Source organism: Gymnodraco acuticeps, unplaced genomic scaffold, assembly GCF_902827175.1.
Source record: "Gymnodraco acuticeps unplaced genomic scaffold, fGymAcu1.1, whole genome shotgun sequence".
NCBI lineage: Eukaryota > Metazoa > Chordata > Actinopteri > Perciformes > Bathydraconidae > Gymnodraco > Gymnodraco acuticeps.
Genome location: NW_022992100.1, coordinates 653,278 through 678,792, shown reverse-complemented (window position 1 = coordinate 678,792; position 25,515 = coordinate 653,278). Strand labels below are relative to the sequence as shown.

Here is a 25,515-nt window from a genome sequence, read left to right as displayed (position 1 = left end):
AACAGCCACACATTTCTCTGTAAATAGTTTATAATGCCCTGCTCTGGATCATATAGCTAAAGATTGTGACTCAAATTGAAAACCATTGGCAAAGAGAGTGTTTTTATGTATGTTCTTCTTCATTTTCTTTATGCCTTTATTTAAACAAGTTTTTTTGTAAATGTCAGCTTTATCAGAGTAATCTACCTGTAGGTCTAATGTCAGTAAATATTCACCAATTGTTTCCAGCACAAATCTATTAAAAAATATTCAACAACATACATTTACTCAAGTACTGCACTCGAGTACAATTTTGAGAGACTAGTACTTGAGTATTTTACATTTGTTTGCTGCTTTGTAGTTCTACCCCACTACAATTACGATGTAAAAAGTGTACTTATACTCCACCACATGTATTTAATACCTTTAGTTAATTTGCATATTTTGATTAATCATGTGAAATGTAAAAAACACTTAGATAAGACTTACTTAGTTACACCTGGAGAAACATTCACAGACTACCCTGCAGTATACAAAGCAGTTAAAACTGGATGCACCTTTACCAGCTTTGATAAAGACATTAATCCATCATGATAGAATCAAAACATATCATATATTACTCTGAAATTGGCAAATTTGCATATTGAGTACTTTAAGTATATTTTGATGCTAATACTTATGCTAATAAGTAACTACTGTATACTTAATGCTAATACTTGAGTAACATTTTGAATCCAGGACTTTTACATGTAACATAGTATTCCTACACTATGGTAGGCCTACTTCTACTTTTCCTTATGTACAATATCTGAGTACTTCTCCCTACTCTGAAAATACTTAGGAATAATAAAAGAAATAGCAATGTATCCCAATGAAATTGTGGACATTTACGCTTTACTTTACCATTTCTGTTGTCTGTCAGAAGTTGCCTCTTGGTTGCGCTATTTCACTTCTGAACGTGTAAGAAAACAATAGCCCTGGCTAGTGCAGGATAGATACACACTACTTGCCTCTCCGGTCTAGACATCACATCATTAGCATCAAGTCAGCTAGTTAGCTGTTTATTTTCTGTACAAAATGTCAACTACGACCGGCGGCGGAGAGTTTGGCAACCCTCTACGAAAGTTCAAGCTCGTCTTTCTGGGCGAACAGAGTGGTAAGCAAGTTACGGAGTACTTGTACCAAGTGTTCATTTGGTCTGATGTGAGGAATATGTTGTGAAGATGTGGCTAGCATTAGCATAGCTAGCCGCCTAGCATCTCCAGCTCGTTCGCTGCTGGCCAGCAGGATAAACGTATCCAACGGTCAATAACGGCCAGTGATGATACAGAACGAAATGTTAACAGTTCGCTTTGAACAACGTGTTAAAGAGAGTGTAGGATCAAAAAAATATAATTGTCATTTTCACACCCGTGATGATGTCATTGCAACGTTACATCTGTAAGCTAGGCAAACATTTCGCTTTTAACGATAAATGCTTACTATAAATAGAGTTACCCTTTCATAACATCAAGATTTCGGACTTATTTAGTTGATGGTATGTTGTTTGATTAAAGCAGTGGTCCTTACTGTGGTCGTTAGTTCAATGGGATCAGCATCCTCCTACTGTAGCTAATCGTAGCTGGCTAACTACTTTTAAGCTAACAGTTAGCTGTCCTAGTATGAAATACATTATCACTAGTGGAAGCTAATACCTTATTTAACTTCTTAATCAAAACACAATTGTTGCTTTCAGTATTGTGGTGGGAATATTTCATTTCAAATATGAGACCACCCCATACACGTCAAGGTAATTAAGTGAATCCGTATCTGTCAGTGTAGCTTTTCAACTCTTTACCGCTAGCTGTTAGCTTCCTACGGGAGCACCTTGCAGAGCCACGTCGGCCAGTGTGGCTCCAGACGAGTCGGCCTTCTCACATACCGTTTAACGTCGGTTTTTAGACACTCATTCGGACATTTTATAACGTGGTTGTATTTTAGGGATGATTGTCTAAAACAGCAGTGACATAACGTTACTGTTTATCTAGAATATTACAAGTCAAGCTATTTTTATTTCCCAAAATGTTGTGGCTCCACCCATATTGCCAGCTCAGCGTGTGGGTTCAGCAGTCCACATTGCATCAATGATGATGGCACTTTAATTCAATTCAATTCAGACAGCTTTATTGGCATGACGATAATGTATTTAATGCATAGTATTGCTGAAGCGGGTTACAATTACGATATCTATACATAAATATACATTTGGAATGTACTGTTATGTTCATAAACATTTTGAAGAAAAGCAGAATAACATGTTTTCTTTACATGAAAAACAATATACCTTTGACAAAAAAAACACAGAACAATAGAATAAGTGAAGAGGAGTTGTGCAGGATAATGCTGATGGTAAATTCATATAATACATAAGGAACAAGTCTGAACGTGTCTGTTTCTTTGATTTACAGTTGGGAAGACCTCTCTCATCACACGGTTTATGTATGACAGTTTCGACAACACTTATCAGGTAATAACGCATGTTCATTACAATATGATGCCAATTAAGTTTAACAAGACACAGATGTAATGGTTAAAATTGTGTTTATTTTGAATATATGTAATAATAATGTATACTATTTGTTTTAATAAACCAGGGCCCTTTCATGATCTTCCAGGTCTTTGCTAGTGTGTATGATGAATTATTTATGATCTATACAGAGCCATATTAATGTTTTAGTGTCAAAATGTTCTGAAAAATATCTTTAGGCTTATATAATATTCAATATACAATGAGGTCATTATGACATTTTATATGGATGTTATGCATTGTCAAGTGCTCTCTCCATAACCATGTTTTTATGCATTGATTGTCTTACAGGCAACTATTGGCATTGACTTTTTGTCAAAAACCATGTACCTAGAAGATCGCACGGTAAGTCCTGCATATTTTATTGTTTACTATTCATCATTCCCATTGACATAGATTAAAACGCATGCACTCAGTGTTTAATAGCCACCATTTCATTCCCATTCACCAGTTCACATTGTTTTCACATTACCTTAGATGTAACCATTTATTTCTTTGTTAGACGTTTGATCATGTTATTAGACTCCATCGTTATTTGAAGTTTTTGTTCTCCTTCCATCCCCTGGCTGGGTCATGAAATGCTCCCCCTTCCCACATTCATTTCACGGCTGGCCACAGATTCGGCTGCAGCTCTGGGATACAGCCGGACAGGAGCGTTTCCGCAGCCTCATCCCCAGTTACATCCGCGACTCAGCCGCCGCTGTGGTGGTTTATGACATAGCGAGTAGGTATCATGGGCTTGCCTCACCTCCTTGTCCTTCGCTTAGTATGTGAATGGGCAACAAAAAAAAAGAGCATTTACTAGCTTGGCAAACCCCACTGGACAGCATGATATTGGAGACTGTTTTTATCACAAAGCATTTCTCCAGCAGTGTCCAGGGGGGTCTATGCTTTGTAAATGTTACATATGATGGAAGGAGTAAGGGAATATCTCTTCTGATGTCACCTCATTGGCAGAGATCCTCTGAAGCCGCCCTCAATTCTGAATCACCAGGGCCTATTTTAACATGTCTTAACAGCATAATAATGCTGGTCATCTCTGACCCTTCTGAATGATTCTCCCCATTCCTCCAATAAAAAAGCCATTTTCATCTCTACTACTTGGCTTGCAGTTCCTTTATGACTGTCCTATTCTCCACTGTCTTGTTCTGCCTTTCCCCTCTTTATCTCCTTGTCCTTTTCTTCTCTTCCGTTCCAATCCTCAGGTCCGACTCCAGCTTTGGGACACTGCTGGACAGGAGCGTTTTCGTAGCCTAATTCCCAGCTACATCCGTGACTCTACCATTGCCGTGGTTGTTTATGACATCACCAGTGAGTCAGGGCTGTACTCTAACCTTTCTGTAGGGCTCTAGAGCAGTTGGAAGGAAGCTATTTTCTTTTGCATAGTTCCTACTTTATGTACTGTATTTCTCGAAGTACATTTTCCTTATTCAAGCTTTTCTTATTATTACTCTTTCTGACTAACACTTTTCTACAAGCTTTAATTACACAAGATGCTCTTCCTTTTTAATGAAAAGTATTACTGCTAATGCAATCTTTTAACTATAGCTAGTATATCAAATATTTTATGTCTTTAGGGGCTACATGATGTGATGTTTGCTGTAATTTTGTATGGGGGTTTTTCATCCACAGATCTGAATTCATTCCAGCAAACCTCAAAGTGGATTGATGATGTTAGAACAGAGAGAGGAAGTGATGTCATTATCATGCTTGTTGGGAACAAAACAGACTTGGCGGATAAAAGGTACATGGTTGTGTGAGATGTGTGAAAGATTGTAATGATTTTCTTATCCTAGTTACAATACTTAATAAATAGAATGCATTTTTATAATTGTATTACATTAGAAAAAGCTTAGCATGAAGTATTAAAGTATAGTTTATACTGCCAAAGCCTGGATTCCCACCTTCTTCCCTTCATTGCATCCCATCCAACTTTTACTTTTATCATCCCATGGCATTTTACATACCCCAGCCCTTTTTCTGAGTGATTTTAGTGACTATTATCATGTATTTTTTTATTTCTAATGTTTTGATCATATTTCTTTCTTTTTCTTTTACTTCTGTGTCCCCTTTCCTGCTCTGTTCTCTCCATGTCATTTTGATTTTTTTGTTTTGTTTGTGTTTCCCTCAACACCACACTTCACACCACTCCCCCCCCTCCCTCCCCGGGACCATGGCAGGCAAGTTTCTGTTGAGGCGGCAGAGAGGAAAGCTCGTGAGCTCAATGTGATGTACATAGAGACCAGTGCCAAGGCTGGCTATAACGTCAAACAGGTTGGTGTCCAGTAAAGCAGTCATAATACTGACAGTAGTCATGATGGTTTTTAGGTTAGGGAGGCCAACCTGAAGCTTCTGGGATGTACAACTCCTCCCATGTATTCACTAAATGGATCAGAGTGCGACTGTTGAGTGAATGAGTCGTTTCCCTTGCTGCTTCATCTTTACTCAGCACAGCAGCTTCCCTCCCTTCGTCTTCCTCTCTGTCCGTCTGTGTTATAACTAAACTAACCTCTCTCTTTTTCCACCCCCAAAAAACAAGATTCTGTGTTGAGCTCTCTTTGTTTCTCTCTCCATCTCTTCACTCTCCCTCTGGCCTGTCCTCTTTGCGATGTTTCTTTCCATGTCTGTCTGTTCGTCCATCTCTGCTTCTACCTGAGCAGACAGATCACCACGGAGGAGGGTGAGCAGAGAGCAAAGGAACTGAATGTCATGTTCATTGAAACCAGCGCAAAGACTGGCTACAATGTCAAACAGGTAGAGATTCTGCTGTCTCGAGGTAGTTGAGCTAATTCTGCCCTCAAAGTCTCTTAACTCCTTCTGTCTCCTTTTTCCCCTTCTCTTGGCTCTTCGTGACATGTCTTGGTATTCTTAGTATATACTGTATCGGTTGTGTTTCCCCCCACAGGCATTGCTTGTAGATGTTTCTGCACAAGTTTACTGCTACTCTGTTTTTCTCAAGTACTTTTTGTCCTATTCACTATAACTTCTGCAGCTTCAAAGTGTTTCTGTGACTGCTCAGTGGAGGAGGCTAGCAAGGCAACCTTCACTTTGATCCTTTTCTCGCAATAAGCTAAATCACATTTAGTATTCCTGCTTAAGCTGCTTCTTGTGTTTGCCTGTGATTCAATGAAATACATATATTTATGAGTGATTTCTTACAACTTTGATCAATTTCTCTGTCTACTTTGAATTGCCCATGTGACAGTAGGGGTGGGTGATGACTAAATATTGTGAGTCAATGTAAATCTGTCCATTCAGATAGTCACATTACCGAGGTAGATACCCCTCAATATCGCTTGTTGTGGCCATTGTTGGAACTGATTTAAAAAAGGTAGATATTCCTGTGTGGTTAATATATATTTTACATTTTCTCAACATTTCCAGTAAAAACAAAAACTATATTACAATAAACATCAATGTCAATTTAATAACATGCAGATTGTTACCAAATCACTCACCCCTATTTGCCAACAGTTTACTTTAGCTACACCTTTTTTATGTGTTTAATCATTACTTGTTTCTGTTTTATAGCTGTTCCGCCGCGTTGCTGCTGCACTGCCTGGGATGGACAGCACACCAGAGAAAAACAAAGAGGACAGTATCCTTTTTAAAGATGCTATCAACAGAAATTATTTTAATACTACTGTCAAGTTATTATTGCCATGGCTTGAATCCTGTAAAAATAGAATCAGAATTCCTATATCAGTCCCACAGTGGGGACATTTACAGTGTTAAAGCAAAAGTGGCATAGCAGGTAAAAAAGGCGAGCAATAATAAAAAGGAAATTGGCAAATGAGTTATAAAATGAAGAGAAATATACACAACCATGGCTGACAAATTTAAAGCAATTAAAAAAAATCCAAGTGACATCAGAATAGAGTTCATTGCCTGGTACGTTTAGACATGCAAGGTATTTGCTTTGGTATTTTTAAGAAACTATTTAGCATTCAAAAAGAAATAAATTTACACCAAATGTAAATAACCTTAAAAGTTAAAACACTTAGGACAATGAATATTTGGCAAACTACAGTGTATTATGTTAGTGGAGTGCTGTGCATGACATACATATCATATTAAAGTATTGAGACCTTATACAATTAAAAAATATATATATTTTACATAAAAAGCTTGAAGTTCACTCTGCAGAAAAAAGGGAACTTCCACTGAAGCAATAGCAGCCAGATAGCGCACTGAAATAAAATGTGCAAATTCATGACGATGTTACTTAACCAATTCCTCTCAGTGATCGACATCAAACTGGAGAAACAGCCAGAGATGACTGTCACCGAGAGCAGCTGCTCATGCTAGTACACCTCACCCCCCCCCCCGCCTATCTCCTCCCCACCAACAGCTTGTCTCTCAGTGGCCACGCTCTCCACCCTTGGCACACTGCCATTGGGATGGAAGACCTGTCTTTTTTTTTCTTTTCAACTCTGACTTTTCAGAGTAACAGTGTGGATGTGCATTACTGTATTCAAACAGATTATGTGGTGGGGAAAAATGGTTTCAAATATAACATTAAGGAATAAGTTAAACGATATGTTAAAATTCTCATCCAGTTGCATGGCATTATATAGCATTGCAGACTGACATAGCTAACTGCTAACATGAGTTATTGCACAGTTGGGAATCTTAGTGCTGTTACTCTTGTCATTGTTGTAAAGTTAAACTGCTTGGGATTATTTAAAATGGCTTTGCAAGGTTGAGTTCTCAGCCCATTGTATTTTTACTTTTTTTAATTTTAAATGCAGAGTTTGTACTCTACTGTTCTGTCTCTCAGATAACTGATTATTTCTTGACTTTGTCTTATTTTGAGGAAGTAGAGACAGGATCTTACCAGTAAATTAACATCATTGCTAACTGCCATGTTACTACATTTAGCTCATATGGACCCTTTTCATTGAGGAGGGTCAATGGATCATTTATTAGGTATAATAATACCAAACACATCTGTAGGCCTGAACTGCCAAATGCAACAGTGTGTTAGGAGATCAAATCCACATCATTTGAGACCTGATCTAAAACAGTGCAAAAGGGGTGTGTGACCAAACAATGAGGTAGTATATTATCAAAGGGAAACCTCCCAGAGTTGACTAAAATGGCTATTAACCTGAAGCTATGTCTGCATTAAAACTATAGCAACTCGTTTTCCAGTGTTGTTGAATTAGCTGTGCACATATTAACATATCTAAGGAGGAGTTTGTTATTAGATACCCCTAATATAGGAAATTAAAAAAAGTCAGTGTTTAGTTTATCCACTCCGATAAAAAGTTGTCACTTTGGGCGCTAGGACGTTCCCACCATCTCATCGATAATTTGTGTTGTGTTGATTACACTATTGCAAGAACATGCAGCATGCTCACCATGCAGGATGTATATGGATAAGAACACAGATGCCTTGCTTGTTTGTTCACCAACGTTGTGCACTGAATCAAGCCACAATATTGGAAAATACATAAGAAGCCTGCTGACTGGTTCATGCCTTCATTAGTTGTTTTGTAGAGCTGGTAGATAAAAGTTTGTCCTCAGATGCAGCCAACGCTTACTAACACCCTTGCTGTAAAAAGTGCAGAGAAATTAGTCTCAGTATCCTTTGCTGTAATGCTATTGCCTGTGGCGGACTCTTGGTTTTATGTGTTTATTTATTTTGTTACTTTGACATACAGATAACATTGTATGCTTGACCAAAAGTACAGATGCTGACACGCATGTTGAGATTTTATTTATTGTTTGCGTGTCTGCCGGGACTCCACCTTGAGGCGACACTTGGGTGCAGCAACGTTTTTTTCTTGTCACACTGCTATAAATTGCTTTTTTGCAGTGTGTCGTCAGTAGCTTGGTTTACAGTCACAGGTCAAGGCTGCACTGTCTCTAGATACACACACACAAAAACACACACGCACATATGTGTAACACAAACCAACTAACTAGCCATAGCACAACAAAGACACTGGTCGTTTGCTGTAGCTTGTTTTGAAATATCAACGTTTTAAATGGATTTAAAAATGTAAGTATATAATTTCATCAAACAACCATTTTAACATTAGCAGCTCTTCTATTACTTGTCACTGACTAAATACTCAGCTTTGTGCCATTCTGAATTGTGTCTGTCCATTTGAAATATGCTGTCTACTCGTGTTTAGCAACGTTTGTGTGAATAATGTGCTATTACTATCTGATGTATAAAAAGGAGAGTTAATTAAACACAAGTGTAGGCCTATCACATGGAATAAAATAAAGATATTTCACCAAAATGTAACATGTCATCTCTTTCTTTAATGAATCGCATTCATAATTATCTTTTTCAACTGCTATGGATAAACCAACACACTTGTTCTGTACATGCTTTCTATGAGCGATAATATTCAGTGGTTCAGTTGAATGTGAGAAACCTGTTGTGTGTGTGTGTATGTCGTCAAAGTGACTGAAACTACTTGTTAGGTAATACATCAGAAGCTTGCAATGTTACAACAAAGGTGTGTCCAAGTATGAACGTTCTAGATGTACATTTTTCGTTTAAAAGCTATTGGAGGAATGTGAATAGAAACTGAAGGTATAATCTGACTTTACGTAAATCTTATTGCCAATGTTCAAACATAACAACAATATTTTCTAAATCTACACTTTAATAAAAATACATCAAACATGTTTTTGTATTATAATTGGATGATATAGGCTGGAATGTATTGCAAATAGTAGTTTCAATAAAACGGCCATTTATCTAGAAATACCCAAGAAAGATTTCAGAATCAGAAATGCTTATTTGATCCCTGAGGGGGGATTTAGGTTATTATACAATAGAGAAGTTATAGGAACAAACATGTAAAAATATGTGCATTCTACAATCTGAAATGAATCTAGATAAGAAATGTGTAATAATAACATATTAACAACAATATATAACAGCGTAAATAATAATATTGAAAAACGTATATGATAATGAACAATATATACAAAGAATATACAAGTACAGTATACATAAATGCATTGTTAATAGTAATGTTAAAGAAGTTTGAGGAACTAAATATTGAAAATATATTAAAGCTAAAAGTAGGCACGAGGATAAGTTCAAGCTTGATTAATTTATTCATTTTGTAACCTTTTTGGTTGGTGTTCGTTTATTGTTTAACATTTATAGTCGTGATGGTACTCATCAACACTGAGCAATTCTCACCAACCCACTCCCCTGAGCAGCCCACAGTGTTCAGCCCACTTGCTATGCTATGTAACCTGTTTTCACACTTTCTGACAATAAAAACACAACACTGTTCTTTTTATATTCATATTTTAATTGGTATAAACTTTGACCTACATTAGCTCTATAATATTATAGAAGTGAATTAGTCTAAAGCGGGACTTCTTTTGTTTTCCTCTACGCTACCTGCGTAACACACCTGTCTTCAGGAAGTGCTGTGACGTCAGCGGGAGGTGGTTGAAGGTATGACTCAGGAATTCAACTCAGAAAAATCCTGCTCGACTTGAAGAGCGATCAGCTCGTATAATAGTCTCGCCAGAGGCTAAGAGACACAGCAGACTTAAACCTCCTCACGAGTCGACTGGGTCCAACACATTGGACCGAGCAGGTGTCACATTCATTCTTAGGAAGTGTTTTTTTAAGCGAAAAAGTTTTATCACAAAGATACTCAAAGATGTCTATTTTACCTGATGAGGCGGTGTTTGCTGACTTTAAAAAGCAGTGTTTGTCTACGGACAATTGGGCCAACAAGTACGATAAGGAGGGGATGCAAGTGTGGGTCGAAACTTCTACTTCCCAAAAAAAAAATCCTGTTCACAAAATCAAGGTAAGTTCAATATCCACCAACTTTAGAAGTCACTTTTGGGATATGTGTTAAATTGACAGCGGTTTATTTGTATAACACTTTAATGTAATGTCTGTTTCAGTGTAAAATGACAATGAAAGCTGTATCAGCTGCCACAATGTACGACGTCCTTCACGATAGCCAGTACCGTAAGAAGTGGGACCCCGCCATGTTGGACACATTTGACATTGCCCGGCTCTCTACTAATGCCGATGTGGGATATTACTCATGTGAGGACTCCTTTCTATTCAGTCTTTTACCGTCGCTGTCCGTGTGTTTGTCTCTGTTTAAAACGTGATGCACCACAAACCTGTTAGTCCACAGCTCAGGCCTGACTCAGCTTCAACTGTTGCTCATTGAAATTACACACACACACTGAAAAGGGAAAGTGCATAATAAGAGTTTGATTTTGATTTTGTAAAACTGTTTTTATATGTAAAAAGTGTGCTATATTAAGGCATGATTTAAAATCGGAACTGATTCATATTTGTATTTATGTTTTATAAAAGTGCAGCACACTCTAGATGTAATATGCACCATAGTGAACATTATTTTCCCATGAGCAAGATATGATTTATATTTAAATTCCCAAGTGCATTGTTACGCCATCTCCTTTTAACTTCCATGTCTATTAAAAATGTTTCTTCTGAAGCCCTCAGGGATGCATAATGAGCACCCTCTTGTTTCAGCGGTGTATTTATTGTCATAACAAGGGCTTGTTGTGTAGTTTAATGAAGGGAGACATAATGACTAGATTTGTATGTCTATTTTTCTGCAGGGCTGTGTCCAAAGCCCATAAAGAACAGAGATGTGGTGAGCCTGCGTTCCTGGAAGGTGACGGAGGAAGAGTACATCATCGTTAACTTCTCAGTCAAACATCCGGTATGCCACCTACTATTTCCTATTCCCAACATGCCTTTTGACATAGTGTTCTGTGTGCATTGATTTTCTTCTTCTACACACACCTAACCGAGGTGATAGTGTCACATGTTAACATTGCATAACTTTACCAACATCGTGAAAGAGGAGTTTGTAGTTAAAACTGGATAGTTGTAGTTTTTCTAAATTCTCTGCAAACTGTTTTGATTTAATTCCAGAAATACCCTCCTCGCAGTGACCTTGTGAGGGCCATTTCCGTCCTCACAGGATATTTCATCAAGCCCATTGGACCAAACAGCTGCACTTTCATATACCTTTCACAAGCTGACCCCAAAGGTAAGACCGACACCAACAACAACACTATTTTTGCAAATGGCGGATTCTTGCTAAAACATTTTAGAGCTGTATTTAAATGTTGGTCTCTTATCTCCAGGTTCTCTTCCAAAGTGGGTTGGAAACCAAGCTTCTAAAGTTCTCGCTCCCAGGGTAAGTAATGCAACGTCAGCAACTTTTTTTGTTTGTTTACTTTTAGTCAACAGCAGCCGAGGAGGTGCTAAGGTCAATAAATACAAGTGTATCAGTATATGGGGGTGTGTCCACAAGGCAATTTTTTTCAAAGGTGTGTGTGTGCGTGCGCATAATGGAAAGAGGTTTTCATCTGTCTTAAAGGACAATGGTAACCATAGAAACCCATTTTGAGTGCCTGCTCTGGTAAGGCTGCTGACAAAGGAGTATCTCAGCTCGAGCTGTTGCTCTCTCTCGGCAGAACTCGTTCCCCAGGTTTCGTATCCTCCGTCATTTGAAACTATTTAGACCAAAGTGTATCAACGTGTGTGTGTTAGGAGCTGCCATTGACCTTCTTTACTGAGTAACAGTGATTTATAAAGACAAAACTATTAAAAGGCAATGACGTATACATTTGGCCAAGTAGTGAACATTCCAAATTAGAATGAAAATAATGTAGTCCTTAATTATAGATGCCTTTCCATGTCTTTAGAGGAGTGTAAAATAAAATGTAAAATCAATAGAAGAAACAAGAGTTAAATATCAAAAGGATCTGTTTAGTCATTTAAAAGATACTATTTTTGAAAGGCTTTGGTTATTCAATAAGGGATAGCAATGAACGAAACACCTCTAACAAAGTGCATTCAAGCAAGTCGAAAGGGTTTTTGAAAGTAGCTGTTGGGACTGGTGGGGTCAGGAAAAGTGCTTGCTTGCCTAAATCTTAGAGACTGGAGTATTGTTGCAAACAGTTTTCTCATTGTTTAATATTGTAATGATTTATGTTTTCTTTAGTTGTTGCATTTTACTTTTATGTAGATTGTCAGAGCTGTAAATATTGTCTGTAGCTGCTTCCCACCTAATCTGTTACTCAGTGTTTTCTGACCGGCTTTATTTACATTACATGTTACTTGTTAGACGCTTTTATCCAAAGCGACTTACATACTCAATACTGTGGGCAATCCCCACAGGAGCAATTTCGGGGTGAAGTGTCTTGCCCAGGGACACAACGACATGCTGACTGCAGTGGGGTTTGAACCTGTGACCCCCTGGTCCAAACACCAACGCACTAAACCACTGTGCCACACACCTCCTTTATCTTCAGCTTTGTTGACTGAGAATGAAGGTGTGGTATGACCCTCATTCAGACCTCACCCTTCTGACAATGGTATTCTCTCTTTGCCAACTCCTTGCAGGTGATGAGGAGTGTACACGAGGCGGGACAGAACTACCAACAGTGGAAAGGGCAGAACTCTCCGGCCCAGAAGCCCTGGTTGTGCCCGGAGCAGAACGTCCTGCCCATGATGGACCCGGGCGAGCTGTCCATACAGAGAGCAGACTCGCTAGAAAACGTGGACGAGAGTTCAAAGATCTCCACTCAGGAGTGCGAAGACAGCAGTTAAACCATATCTAAGTGATGTGAGGAAGGGTGGTCTAAGAGGGTGAGACCGGAGGACAGACTGTGTATATACTGACAACTTTAATAAGACTTGGGACCTCCCACTCTCTGTGAAGTCGCCCTTAGGCTCACAAATATTGATATGGTTTTCCAAACGCCACGTGCCTTTTGGGATGAGCATAAAGTGTTTACAGATTTCTTACCAGGCAGAAGTTAAATTGCCATTCACCTCGTTCTATGTTGATCCAAGCTAAACATCTCGCCAGTGTTTTAAGCAAACTATTGTTTTAAGAACTATATTTTTTACATTGTAAAGGATTTGCGGTGTCAGGGTTTAAAATGTATCAAAGTTACAGCACTACATTTACAATAGGTTCTCTGTCAGCTGTTTTTTAAAGCTATTTAAAAAAAGATATGAAGTGTGGTTCTCCACTTTGCCTTTACAAGTGACTGAACGGAAATAAGATGAGTTACTGTAAGTGGTGAAAATAGAGTGATGTGAAATCATTATTTTTCTTTATTATATATCAGATCAAAATTAGGAGCCTGATGGTCACTTTTATTTAGTTTATTCCCATTGAGGCTGGTTGCAGATCACAGCACGAGCTCAGCATGAAACCTTTTTTGAAGGTGAAGGGTTCAGGGTTGCACAGCTCTGGGCGTCAACCTGTTATCTGTTATTCAGAAACACAATGTTATCTAGCCAAATGCAAAAGAAAAGACACTTATTAAATGTGAAAATTGTATTTAATAACCATTAGTTCATTGTATTTAGACATGATTAGTGACGCTGTGTTTATATCATTCATGTGTAATAACAAGAAGACTGTTTGAAGGTTTGTTGTATTTGTTCTCTTTTACCATTAAAGGTTTATGCAATGTAATTCTTTGTTAAGACCCAAGTATGCATCTGTTACGGTTGATGTAAAATGTACATACCAAGTTTGCATTTTGTCAGTTGACTAACACTGAAAGACTGGACCAGGAAATGTTTTGTTTTATGTATTTTTGAAGTTTATTTTGTGCACTCAATCATCGTGATGGAGTGAACATGCTGGAATGAAGCCCTGCAAGCTGAGCTAGCTCTTTCTTCAGAGGATATTTGATGTAGTGTATTTGATCAAATAAACCTAACAAGGTTACCGTGCTATGATAACCAATGCCATTCACTGAATTCCCGTAAAGATGACAATTGAGTCTCAAGAGAAACCATCCTCCATAGTAGAACAAGTTTAGCCGCTTGAACCAGAGCAAACCGGTCCCTTTCTAGCCGGTTCAGGCTCTCCAAGTAAAAACACAAGGTTACAAGGGTTCAAAACGTTTTATTACATTTACCATGTCAAAGTAGTGCTGGAAACCAAGATCATCAGATGGAAAACCAAAAGCTAATCCTATAGTGAAAAGTATTGGTGTACAAAGAGTTGAGATGCAACAGGCAGGTATAGCATATGTACTAAATGTTTAAAAGCATGCAGGAGAAACATCCAGAGGTATTCAACTGCTTTCTAGAAATGTCTGGAGATTTCATTTACACCCTTATCTTATCTCTGCTAATTTTACTGATAAGCACATCTACAAAAACATAGTACAACATGATAAAAGTACCTGACAGTCTTCTGTCTGTTGTTATGATGTATAATTATACAGTTCCACACCTTATACACTAGTTTACAGTTCATAAATTAAATAATTGCAATATTTTTTAGCCCAAAGCAGGTTATGAAATACCCATAATACGTGAAAAAAGTTGGGTCCCCAATAGAAGTCACAGAAATATATATATACACATCTTAACATTTAATTACTCAACTTTGTTAAATATAAAAAAACTGGATTAACATGATATTCACAGTGATATTCAGATCAGTGATATTTACCAGAAGTCTTGCACTATCATTTGCTCTTACAACACGTAAGGCCCTGCTGTCTTTGTTCCATGTGTCAGTGCATACTAAAATCCAAGTTATGTAATTTTCTAGATCTACACTCAGTTTTCCAGTGAGAAACATGATGCTGACTGAGCATGACATTATTTTGAAAGCTCCACAAACTCGTTTGAGAGATTCTTAAGAAATGGCTTAAACAAAAACACTTTTCATGAAGACACTTATCAGCAAGTTTATGTATAGGACTGCATTAATTGTAGCTATCTGTACATGATAAAGCAACTGAGTGTATATGCATTTCTACCTTATACAAGCGTGACCAATGCAAATGTGTTCAGTAAACACAAATGCTACTCTACTTGATCAAGAGGTATGTCAAAAGCTACAGTAAAAAACACCTGATTATATGGATGGAGGAGAAAGATAACCAAACTATAGATGGTCTATAAATGCTATGCTTGACCGGAAAATATTATACATAATTTGTTATGTGAAATGTCGGTTGAACTAAAACTTGCTTCACTTCCTGTGAACACACCCTGATGGAATGGAAATCATCCTGGATCACAGTAGATGGGAGGAAACAGAGTAGATGCTGTCCTTACAGTGAGGACTGTGAGTGAGGGAGTTAGTCATACATCTTGACGCTGAGACGGCCAGAGTCTGTGGGAGGAGGGTAGTGACGTGTGGTGACGCAACTGTACAACTCTCTCTCTTTACTGCCACCTAATGTACAGTCCTCTCCTTCTGCCTTTGGTAGTCTAGTAATAGGAGAACACACAGAGAACAATGTTACAACACTTAAAAAGGGATGCCATTATATAATTTCCTTCCAGTATAATATAATCCAGTTATTTCAAAACCAGTTTTTTTTTTGTTTGTGAATATATACAGCGAGATCAGCCAGTTAGATATCACAGCGAAAGTATGAAGGAGGTACTAATCGTGCCAACAAGTTTCAAATTCTTGAGGTTTAGTCCTAGAGCTACGTAGTCTATGAAAGCAATTCTGACTTTTTCTTAAGGCCTATAACAAACTGCATACTTCACTTGAGCACACTATGGGTCTAATAAAAGCAAATCATGTTATGCATTTAAAATGGATTGGAATCTGCCCAAAAGTAATCAACTTCAGCTTTACTTTTCTTAATGTTAACTTCAGATAACAAACTTTCAATTCCATTCTCTCTGCCTCCCCTTTTCAACACTGTATCTTGAATAGAAGAACTCTGGCCCACAAAATATCTTTAACCTATGTGCCAATATCTCATTGGAAAATGTATTTACATTCGCCCCAAAACAACAAACAATAAATTCAAGAGATATGATTACTAACTAAGCAACTAACTACTGACTTAAAAAGAAAAAGGTATGACATACAGTGGGGCAAAAAAGTATTTAGTCAGCCACCAATTGTGCAAGTTCTCCCACTTAAAAAGATGAGAGGCCTGTAATTTTCATCCTAGGTAGACCTCAACTATGAGAGACAAAATGAGAAAAGAAAAAAAAAAAAAATCCAGAAAATCACGTCTGATTTTTAAAGAATTTATTTGCAAATGATGGTGGAAAATAAGTATTTGGTCAATAACAGAAGTTCATCTCAATACTTTGTTGTATACCCTTTGTTGGCAATGACAGAGGTCAAACGTTTTCTGTAAGTCTTCACAAGGTTTTCACACACTGTTGCTGGTATTTTGGCCCATTCCTCCATGCAGATCTCCTCTAGAGCAGTGATGTTTTGGGGCTGTCGCTGGGCAACACGGACTTTCAACTCCCTCCAAAGATTTTCTATGGGGTTGAGATCTGGAGACTGGCTAGGCCACTCCAGGACCTTGAAATGCTTCTTTCGAAGCCACTCCTTCGTTGCCCGGGCGGTGTGTTTGGGATCATTGTCATGCTGAAAGACCCAGCCACGTTTCATCTTCAATGCCCTTGCTGATGGAAGGAGGTTGTCACTCAAAATATCACGATACATGGCCCCATTCATTCTTTCCTTTACACGGATCAGTCGTCCTGGTCCCTTTGCAGAAAAACAGCCCCAAAGCATGATGTTTCCACCCCCATGTTTCACAGTAGGTGTTCTTTGGATGCAACTCAGCATTCTTTCTCCTCCAAACACGTCTAGTTGAGTTTTTACCAAAAAGTTATATTTTGGTTTCATCTGACCATATGACATTCTCCCAATCCTCTTCTGGATCATCTAAATGCTCTCTAGCAAACTTCAGACGGGCCTGGACATGTACTGGCTTAAGCAGGGGGACACGTCTGGCACTGCAGGATTTGAGTCCCTGGCGGCGTAGTGTGTTACTGATGGTAGCCTTCGTTACTTTGGTCCCAGCTCTCTGCAGGTCATTGACTAGGCCCCCCCGTGTGGTTCTGGGATTTTTGCTCACCGTTCTTATGATCATTTTGACCCCACAGGGTGAGATCTTGCGTGGAGCCCCAGATCGAGGGAGATTATCAGTGGTCTTGTATGTCTTCCATTTTCTAATAATTGCTCCCACAGTTGATTTCTTCACACCAAGCTGATTACCTATTGCAGATTCAGTCTTCCCAGCCTGGTGCAGGTCTACAATTTTGTTTCTGGTGTCCTTTGACAGCTCTTTGGTCTTGGCCATAGTGGAGTTTGGAGTGTGACTGTTTGAGGTTGTGGACAGGTGTCTATTATACTGATAACGAGTTCAAACAGGTGCCATTAATACAGTTAACAAGTGGAGGACAGAGGAGGCTCTTAAAGAAGAAGTTACAGGTCTGTGAGAGCCAGAAATCTTGTTTGTTTGTAGGTGACCAAATACTTATTTTACAGAGGAATTTACCAATTTATTCATTAAAAATCCTACAACGTGATTTCCTGGATTCTTTCCCCCCATTCTGTCTCTCATAGTTGAAGTGTACCTAGGATGAAAATTACAGGCCTCTCATCTTTTTAAGTGGGAGAACTTGCACAATTGGTGGCTGACTAAATACTTTTTTGCCCCACTGTATGTCAAATCTTGAGTATGGATAACGCCTATGATATGATTTAGTAGAGTAAGACTTACTGTAAGGAAAGAAGCGAACCCTCATCAGTATCTCTCGCGCAGTCTTCAGAATCTCTACAGCCTGAAGAGGAAACAGAAATGAACTTGATACAATATACTAAAAGGGCTTTTTCCTAGAAAGAAAACAGCTGGGGAAACATGATGACTACAATGCAACATGGGCCCAATCTATTGAGGCATTTTATTATTATAAATAGTTACATGTTTTAATGGGAATATAAAATATTTAACTGGCACAAAACCTTTTGTGCCAGATATGGTTTAATGGTAATACAAATAACACGTTGATTAAAATGTGTTTGGATCTCAGCATGAAAATAGAGCTCTGACTTACTCTTGAGTGCTCTATGTCTTGGAAATCCACCTCATTCACAGACAGAACCTGGTCTCCCTCTTGTAGTCCTGCTCTGTGGGCATCTGAGTCTGGGACCACCTGCCAATAAAAACACAGACATCAGAACTCACAATGTGGATTCAATTAGACCGCGGAACAACAAGTAATATTGCCAATCAAATCCATATCACACACACCTTGGAAATGAAGATGCCAAGCTGTGAAGCCTTGCCCCCTCGGATGTTGAAGCCCAGCTGTGCTCCGGGAGGTTTCTTTAATACGACAGTACGAGGCAGGAACTGGGTGAGCTCATTGTTGTAGTCAGGGTGTTGAACCCGCTGAAAATAAACAAAGAAAAAGAAAAGTGTGTATAACAATCGCATAGTATGTATCACATCAATGTGAGCCTGATTTTTTCACATGTGGGTTACAGATTGTAACACACAGAATACTTAAATGAAGTGGGGAATTTATGCTCTGACAAATACTAAAATATACAGTTCAAAGCTTTAGAAAAAAAGTTCATTTTTCCCTGTCAAAGTTAGAGATGGATTAAGGCAGAAAGTGAGGTTCTACTGATTTGTGTCTTACCTCCTGTGTGGGTATCCATGCTGGTGGGTTTTCATAAGAAGGCAGGAATACCACTGGGAGCTGGTAGTCATCATAAGGAATTTTCTGATCCATTGTTTATAAAAGCACCTAAATACAGAAGAAAAAACATTGTTATGAAGAAGAGTTCCTTACTTCCTGAGTCTATATTATAGATGTTCTTATTTGCTACAGCACATTTGTCAATTCAGAAGTTATATTCTTATAACAGTTCACACGCATGTGAAAAACTAAAAAGTTGGTTTAGTTTACAAGCTTTTAATAGATATTGTTCCTATAAGTCGCGGTTAGATTTGTTTCCCACGGTCATAGTTTGACCAAATATGCACTATCAACAGTATTTGGTTAAACAAATGTAATGTAGGGTTTTTTCTATGACATCAACATATTTGCTATGGACACGTCTGTTGTACTAAGTGGACCGCAGTGTCGTTAAGCGTGTGTGAAATGTTCGGTATTACTTTAACATTATGTGAATATGTTAACTACAGCTGAGACCAAAACGCACCCAGCTAGTTACGAAGCTCTACTGAAAAAGCAGTTTCAAACCACAGAAATTATGCTGAAATTATACACATGCTGAAATGTATTTAAGTACTGCTGTACTTATCGGTAGATAGCAATGACATTATGTAAAGGGTGCTTTAGCTGACAGAAAATCATTTTACACTGCAATTTACAAACGAGATAGCTACAGTTAGCTTACAAGCTAACTTTGAAACGAGCCTACTCTGCTCTGTTGAACGCATCATCCATAACATTCACTGTTGTTGTCATTTGAACTATAACTAGTAATATAGTGTATAACAAAATTTAGAATGACAGTCAAAAAATGACAAAGTATCTTACCTGCTAGACTGAAGGCTAGCAACCAGCTAGCAACAGCAACAAGCCTTTTTTGTGTTGCATTAAACAATTACTGGTATTCTGTGGTACAGCGTCACCTGCTGGTGTGGAGGGGTCACGGCAGTTTGAGAATATACAATTATGCATATTTTATTTTGTGTGCATTCATTTGTATATCACTTACATTTTACATCTGGTCAATTGAAAAATGTTAATGACTTTATACTTCTGGGTAATTATGGCAATACATCTCATTTGAACTTATAATAATAGATCATGATTACTCATAACATTAATGTGAAGTAAGTGTTTGGAGTTAATTTTGAATGCTATTATTGTGATGAAGAAAACTGAATGCATGTTTTGTTACCAGAACATATTTTTTGTATCATTGATTTAACATTTTCCATTCTCTTCTCACCTTGCCAATTCCCAGGCTACTGTAAATGAATTGCAATATATTTTAACGCAGGACAGTGAGTGTTTCATTTCTTTAGTGTCCTAACACAAATTACACATTTCACTTGGATTTGATATGATGGCCAGGCAAGGACAGCCAAGTTTATTTATATAGCACCTTTCAATTTAAGGCAATTCAAAGTTCTTTACAAAAAGGAAGAAGCATAATGATATAGTGTACCGGAATTACATCATAAAATGACATTCAAAAATAATATTTAAAAAGAGAATACAAAAAAATATAAATAAATGTAAAATAATACAGGTATAAAGTACAATAATAAAAATGACAGTGCAGTGTACACATGAATAGTTATTTTATAGTACATATATGTGACTTCATTTAAGAATTTGTCTGCAAGTTTGTCAGCAAAAATATGTATGAGCATAAAGTGAAACATGTTAGAGCGCCACATTAGTTCAAGTCAATTTGAATCTTGTTTAGAAAGTTTGAGTACTTCAAACTGTTTATTTTGATCGTCACAAAGACAGGGACAAAATTGCCAAAATTGAAATGTTTTTTGTCTCACAGCAACCATTGAACATTCAACTTCTTCAGATACATTTGTGCAGCTTTCCTCATATAATCACACAATTTTAATATCTGACGTGTATTAGATTTTTATTTGATGCAATCTCTCATTTACAACATTTTTCATCATCAGCTGACAACAGAATACAGCTCAGGTTCTAAGTTGTGTGATTTGGCATGATCACATAGTAGCCTAATATGCCTGCATACATGTAATTTAATTACATTGTTGTTGCATCTACTTCATTTCAAAGTGAAGACTGATTTGCTAGGTAAATCGAAAATGTTTTATAAATGAACAACATGCCTCCTCTCTGAAGAACCAACACCTTACCGTGGTAGAGAGGTTTGTGTGCCCTGATGAACCTGGGGGCTGTGTTGTCTGGAACCTTGTGTTCCTGGTAGGGTCTCCCGCAAATTGGTCTCAGGCAAGGGGCCAGACTAAGATTGGTTCAAAGACCTCATGAAAGAAAAACCAAGAAGTGAGGATACCCGGCCCGGAGGAAGCCCGGGGTCCCCTTCTGGAGCCAGGCCCAGAAGGAGGATTCGTCTGCGAGCGTCTGGTGGCCGGGCTTGCCACGGAGCCCTGCCAGGCACAGCCCGAAAAGGCAACATGGGCAACACCTCCGCTTCTCCGTCCCGCGGGCCCACCACCTACGGGAAACAGCGATGGGGTGGCAGAAGGGTGGCAGTGAAAGCAGAGGGTCTCGACGGACCAGACCCGGGCGACAGAAGCTGGCTTTGGGGACGTGGAACGTCCACCTCTCTGGGGGGGGAAGGAGCCGGAGCTTGTGCGGGAGGTGGAGCGTTACCAGTTGGATCTGGTTGGGCTCACCTCTACTTCTTTGTTGGAGTTTACCCCAGTGGACGAGAGGGTCGCCTCCCTAACCCTGCGGGTTATGGGGGGGGAAACTCTGACTGTTGTATGTGCTTATGCACCAAACAGCACATGTTCATGTGCGTTGAAGTCTCCCAGCTGTTAATTTATCATTGTACAATTCCTATGATGATGTTTTATTGTTTTGTCAAGCACTTTGTAACTTTGTCTGTGAAAAGCGCTTTATAAATAAACTTTACTTACTTTACTTACTTACATGTGGGCAATGATGGAGACACTTGGAGGGGCGTGATTGGGAGGAATGGCCCCCTTGATCTGAACCGGAGTGGTGGTTTGTTACTGGACTTCTGTGCTAGTCATGGATTGGCCATAACAAACACCATGTTCGAACATAAGGATGCTCATAAGTGTACGTGGTACCAGAGCACCCTAGGCAGAAGGTCCATGATCGATTTCGTTATCGCATCATCGGACCTGAGGCCGTATGTTTTGACCACTCGGGTAAAGAGAGGGGCGGAGTTCTCAACTGATCACCATCTGGTGGTGAGTTGGGTCGAGTGGCGGGGGAAGCCTCTGGACAGACCTAGTAAGCCCAAACGTGTAGTGCGGGTGAACTGGGAACGCCTGGGGGAGGCCCAAGTTCAGGAGGCCTTCAACTCACACCTCCGGCGGAGCTTTTCGGGCATCCCTGTTGAGGCGGGGGACATCGAACCAGAGTGGGTGGTGTTCAAAGCCTCTATTGCCGAAGCCGCGGCGGGGAGCTGTGGTCACAAGGTCTTAGGTGCCTCAAGGGGCTGTAACCCTCAAACCTCCTGGTGGACACCGGTGGTCAGGGAAGCCGTCCGACTGAAGAAGGAGGCCTTCAGGGATATGTTATCCCGGGGGAGTCCCGAGGAAGTTGCAAGGTACCGACAGGCCCGAAGGGCAGCAGCCTCAGCCGTGGCCGAGGCAAAGCAGCGGGTGTGGGAGAAGTTCGGAGAAGCCATGGAAAAGGACTTTCCTGCGGCACCAAAGTTGTTCTGGAAAACTGTCCGACACCTCAGGAGGGGGATGTAAGGGAAACTTCTGTGTAGCTATGCAGTGGGAGTCACCGACTCAGGAAGGAGACACGGTAGGAGCAGTAGCTTTGATGTCAAAACACTGATGATTTATTGGAGTTTCGGCCGGAGCATTCACATCACAAATCACAGCAGTCCCCGTGAGACTGCACGGGTGGGTTGTCACGTCAATTCTAAAGAACTCTACCTCAGACCCATGTATTTAACTAGTTCCGAGAACATCATCAAACTGCTGCATAACAAGATAAAATCATAACACCTCTATCAGCTGACGTCAACAGGCAGGAACATAGAATCATAACACCTCTATCAGCTGACGTCAACAGGCAGGAACAGGGAGACAGAACACTGAGAGCACAGCAGCCAAGGTTACGAGGTGCGTGTGCTCAGTCAGGACAGTTTGAACTGATAAACTGGGTCAAAGTTATGGGCCTTGGAAAATATTTCCACAACAGTTTCTTCCTTTTTATCAATTTTGATAATCTAAAGTTCCTTTCTTTTTATCAATTTTGATAATCTAAAACCCTTAGTCTAATAATATTTAGTTCAATACTTAAATCAATAGGAATCTTCAGATTTGAGTGTGGACTTACACAACATCAATTACATCAATAACAATCACATTAAGATTGAAACATTCAATCACAATGATTGATACAGCCAATCATAATAGAAAAATCATCTCTCATCAGTGTTTGATCATCCTTTGTCAAAATAATAATGAACACACATAAAACACAGGTGCACAATAGCAAAAATATATAATATAATATAAAATCAAAACCAGCTTGCCGCTTTAAAGATTTACTTCAAGGCAATCACTAGTCAAAAGCATTTTAAAACTCAGGACTGTAAGAGATCCAGCTAAAAATTCACAGTTAGAGTATATAATTCACACTGGTGATTTGATCAATCTGTAATCTGCAAAAGTGCAGTGTCCTCAATTTTAGGATTACTTTTACGTTTACTTAAATACGCTTTAGTCAAGAGTAAGGCACTTAGTGAAATCAATACATTCATTTTAGTCAAGTACATTGTTCAAAATCTGAAAAGGAAAAGTCAGGCAAATATTCAAAGACTTTTGTAAAAACCTGGAAAGGAAGGATTAAACATTCTTAAAACTTGAATTATTACATTTGTAAATGCTACCACTGATCTGTACCAAATTAAGTCTATCAATTATTCCTATTAGTCATACTTACCTGAGCATCTACTTATGGTACTTGGAAAGTATTCTTCTGTGTTTATCTAATGTTGAATATAGAATATCAATTTCTTTAAATTATACTTCTCTAATTCGAGGATCAAATATGCTACATAATTGTTATATGAAATATTATAAATATTTGTTTTGGGCCAAAACTGAAATTAATCCAGTACTTGAAACATCATTGTAGGTATTTCTGTGCATGGATAATACATTAAAGAGTAGTGTTGTTAAGCCTGATTGCTGGACGATTAAGGATATTAACATTATCTGTGATAATAGTAGAAATATCTTATGATTCAATACTTTATAATCTGAATTAATTTTGTTTAGTGCGAAAGTGTAATCTGATCCGGCAAAAATATATTAATCACCACTATTCAACACATGTCTGGTCATTGGAAATATAAAGACAGTCATTAATTGTACATCTGTAACCATCCAAGATATAAAATCAATTCAAAGATCATCTTTGTACGAGAGCTGGAAAAACGTGTCCTTCAGTCTTTCTGACTCGTTCTCCTCCTCTCTTTATGACAAAGAGTGTCTGGTGTGTAAAGGCATCCTGATACTGTAGATTAGCACTGAGGTGCTGATTGGCTCAAACTCTTCTTCATCAGAGCGCCATATTTAAACCCCCCAATTGCTCTGCTTTTGTGTGGCTCATTAGTGAGCACTGTAGTTGATCCCCCCAGTGAAACGGAGGCTCATCCGCCTGCATTCCTTCTGCTATCTGCTTGAGAGCAGTGCCAGACAAAACTGCGTATTCCAAGTGGCGCATCCAGGTCTCCCCCCGTGATGGGAGAGGTTAGGAAGATATCTGCCCCCCCAAGAAACAAGGAACCTTGTATGAAGCCTCTGAAGTCCTCGCTCGTCCCGCAGGGTTGTCTGCCTGAGCCCACCGCGCAGAATGGTGAAGAAGCATCCCATCTCCTCAGATAGTTGAAGATTAGAATCCTCTCATCTCGAACGACCTTGTGCCTCCTTGCCCGTGGCTGGGGGTGCCCTCTGCAGCCGGAGAGTGTGACCCTCTCTCTCTGACCCTTGGCCTTCAGAGCTGTCCTAGTTATTGGGTTAACACTTGATAGGGATGTTTTCCTGAGTGCAGACAACTCAAGGTAATGGATTAGCACATTATCATTTAAATACAAAAATAGGATAGGCCCCTCAGAATTATTTGGGAGCCTTCCTGACCCATGCACATGCATAAATGTAAGGTTTGTGTTAGTCATTTAACATGCAAGAATCATATACTCATCAGTCCAAAGCAGAGAAATGTTATTTTAAGTTAAAGGTGAGCTAGTCCCTGTGGATATAACCCTTTCTCAATGATTCTAAATGTTATATTAATTCACCATTTACCGTTTGATAACATATTAGTTTATCAGAAATATTTTCCTCTTCCATAAAACAGGTTTGAGAAATAAATGTTCCAATATAAAATCAATTACTCAATATAATTGACTCTTCCCTCCCTTTTCTTACATATGTCACATATGAAATAATAACTTAGGAGTCTATTTAAGCATGGTGTAATCTATTACTCGAGAAGACTCAGTATC

General features: G+C 38.9%; 3 protein-coding genes across 6 annotated transcripts; 2 read left to right on the top strand and 1 right to left on the bottom strand.

Moving 5' to 3' along the window:
• The first annotated feature begins 887 nt into the window (after positions 1 to 887).
• Positions 888 to 8,804, top strand: rab41 (RAB41, member RAS oncogene family). Of its 4 annotated transcripts, none has more exons than XM_034202896.1 (8): positions 888 to 1,135; positions 2,427 to 2,485; positions 2,837 to 2,890; positions 3,751 to 3,856; positions 4,178 to 4,289; positions 5,206 to 5,299; positions 6,077 to 6,143; positions 6,789 to 8,804. In XM_034202896.1, the coding sequence occupies exons 1-8, from the start codon at positions 1,057 to 1,059 to the stop codon at positions 6,851 to 6,853; spliced, it is 636 nt and encodes a 211-aa protein (XP_034058787.1). In that variant the 5' UTR covers positions 888 to 1,056; the 3' UTR covers positions 6,854 to 8,804. The 4 variants fall into 4 exon arrangements, with proteins under 4 accessions (XP_034058787.1, XP_034058785.1, XP_034058786.1 ...); XM_034202894.1 differs by lacking the exon at positions 5,206 to 5,299 and adding an exon at positions 4,726 to 4,819; XM_034202895.1 differs by lacking the exon at positions 3,751 to 3,856 and adding an exon at positions 3,164 to 3,269.
• Positions 8,805 to 10,004: 1,200 nt separating this feature from the next.
• On the top strand, positions 10,005 to 14,300 carry stard14 (START domain containing 14). Its single transcript, XM_034202921.1, has 6 exons — positions 10,005 to 10,347; positions 10,448 to 10,595; positions 11,144 to 11,247; positions 11,463 to 11,580; positions 11,678 to 11,730; positions 12,942 to 14,300. The coding sequence occupies exons 1-6, from the start codon at positions 10,195 to 10,197 to the stop codon at positions 13,146 to 13,148; spliced, it is 783 nt and encodes a 260-aa protein (XP_034058812.1). The 5' UTR covers positions 10,005 to 10,194; the 3' UTR covers positions 13,149 to 14,300.
• Positions 14,301 to 14,446: 146 nt separating this feature from the next.
• pdzd11 (PDZ domain containing 11) lies at positions 14,447 to 19,972 on the bottom strand. Its single transcript, XM_034202922.1, has 6 exons — positions 19,863 to 19,972; positions 18,996 to 19,103; positions 18,602 to 18,742; positions 18,405 to 18,503; positions 18,071 to 18,131; positions 14,447 to 15,791 (listed from the first exon to the last, which is right to left on the bottom strand). The coding sequence occupies exons 2-6, from the start codon at positions 19,086 to 19,088 to the stop codon at positions 15,757 to 15,759; spliced, it is 429 nt and encodes a 142-aa protein (XP_034058813.1). The 5' UTR covers positions 19,089 to 19,103; positions 19,863 to 19,972; the 3' UTR covers positions 14,447 to 15,756.
• Positions 19,973 to 25,515: the final 5,543 nt, after the last annotated feature.

Coding starts and splice junctions, on each gene's coding strand:
- stard14 (XM_034202921.1), top strand. CDS start 10,195: ATGTCTATTTTACCTGATGAGGCGGTGTTTGCTGACTTTAAAAAGCAG. Junction 11,581..11,677: donor TTCACAAGCTGACCCCAAAG/GTAAGACCGACA, acceptor TCTTATCTCCAG/GTTCTCTTCCAAAGTGGGTT. Junction 11,731..12,941: donor CTAAAGTTCTCGCTCCCAGG/GTAAGTAATGCA, acceptor AACTCCTTGCAG/GTGATGAGGAGTGTACACGA.
- pdzd11 (XM_034202922.1), bottom strand. CDS start 19,088: ATGGATCAGAAAATTCCTTATGATGACTACCAGCTCCCAGTGGTATTC. Junction 18,504..18,601: donor TTGGCATCTTCATTTCCAAG/GTGTGTGTGATA, acceptor TTTTATTGGCAG/GTGGTCCCAGACTCAGATGC. Junction 18,132..18,404: donor AAGACATAGAGCACTCAAGA/GTAAGTCAGAGC, acceptor TTTCCTCTTCAG/GCTGTAGAGATTCTGAAGAC.
- rab41 (XM_034202896.1), top strand. CDS start 1,057: ATGTCAACTACGACCGGCGGCGGAGAGTTTGGCAACCCTCTACGAAAG. Junction 1,136..2,426: donor CTTTCTGGGCGAACAGAGTG/GTAAGCAAGTTA, acceptor TTTGATTTACAG/TTGGGAAGACCTCTCTCATC. Junction 5,300..6,076: donor CTGGCTACAATGTCAAACAG/GTAGAGATTCTG, acceptor TCTGTTTTATAG/CTGTTCCGCCGCGTTGCTGC.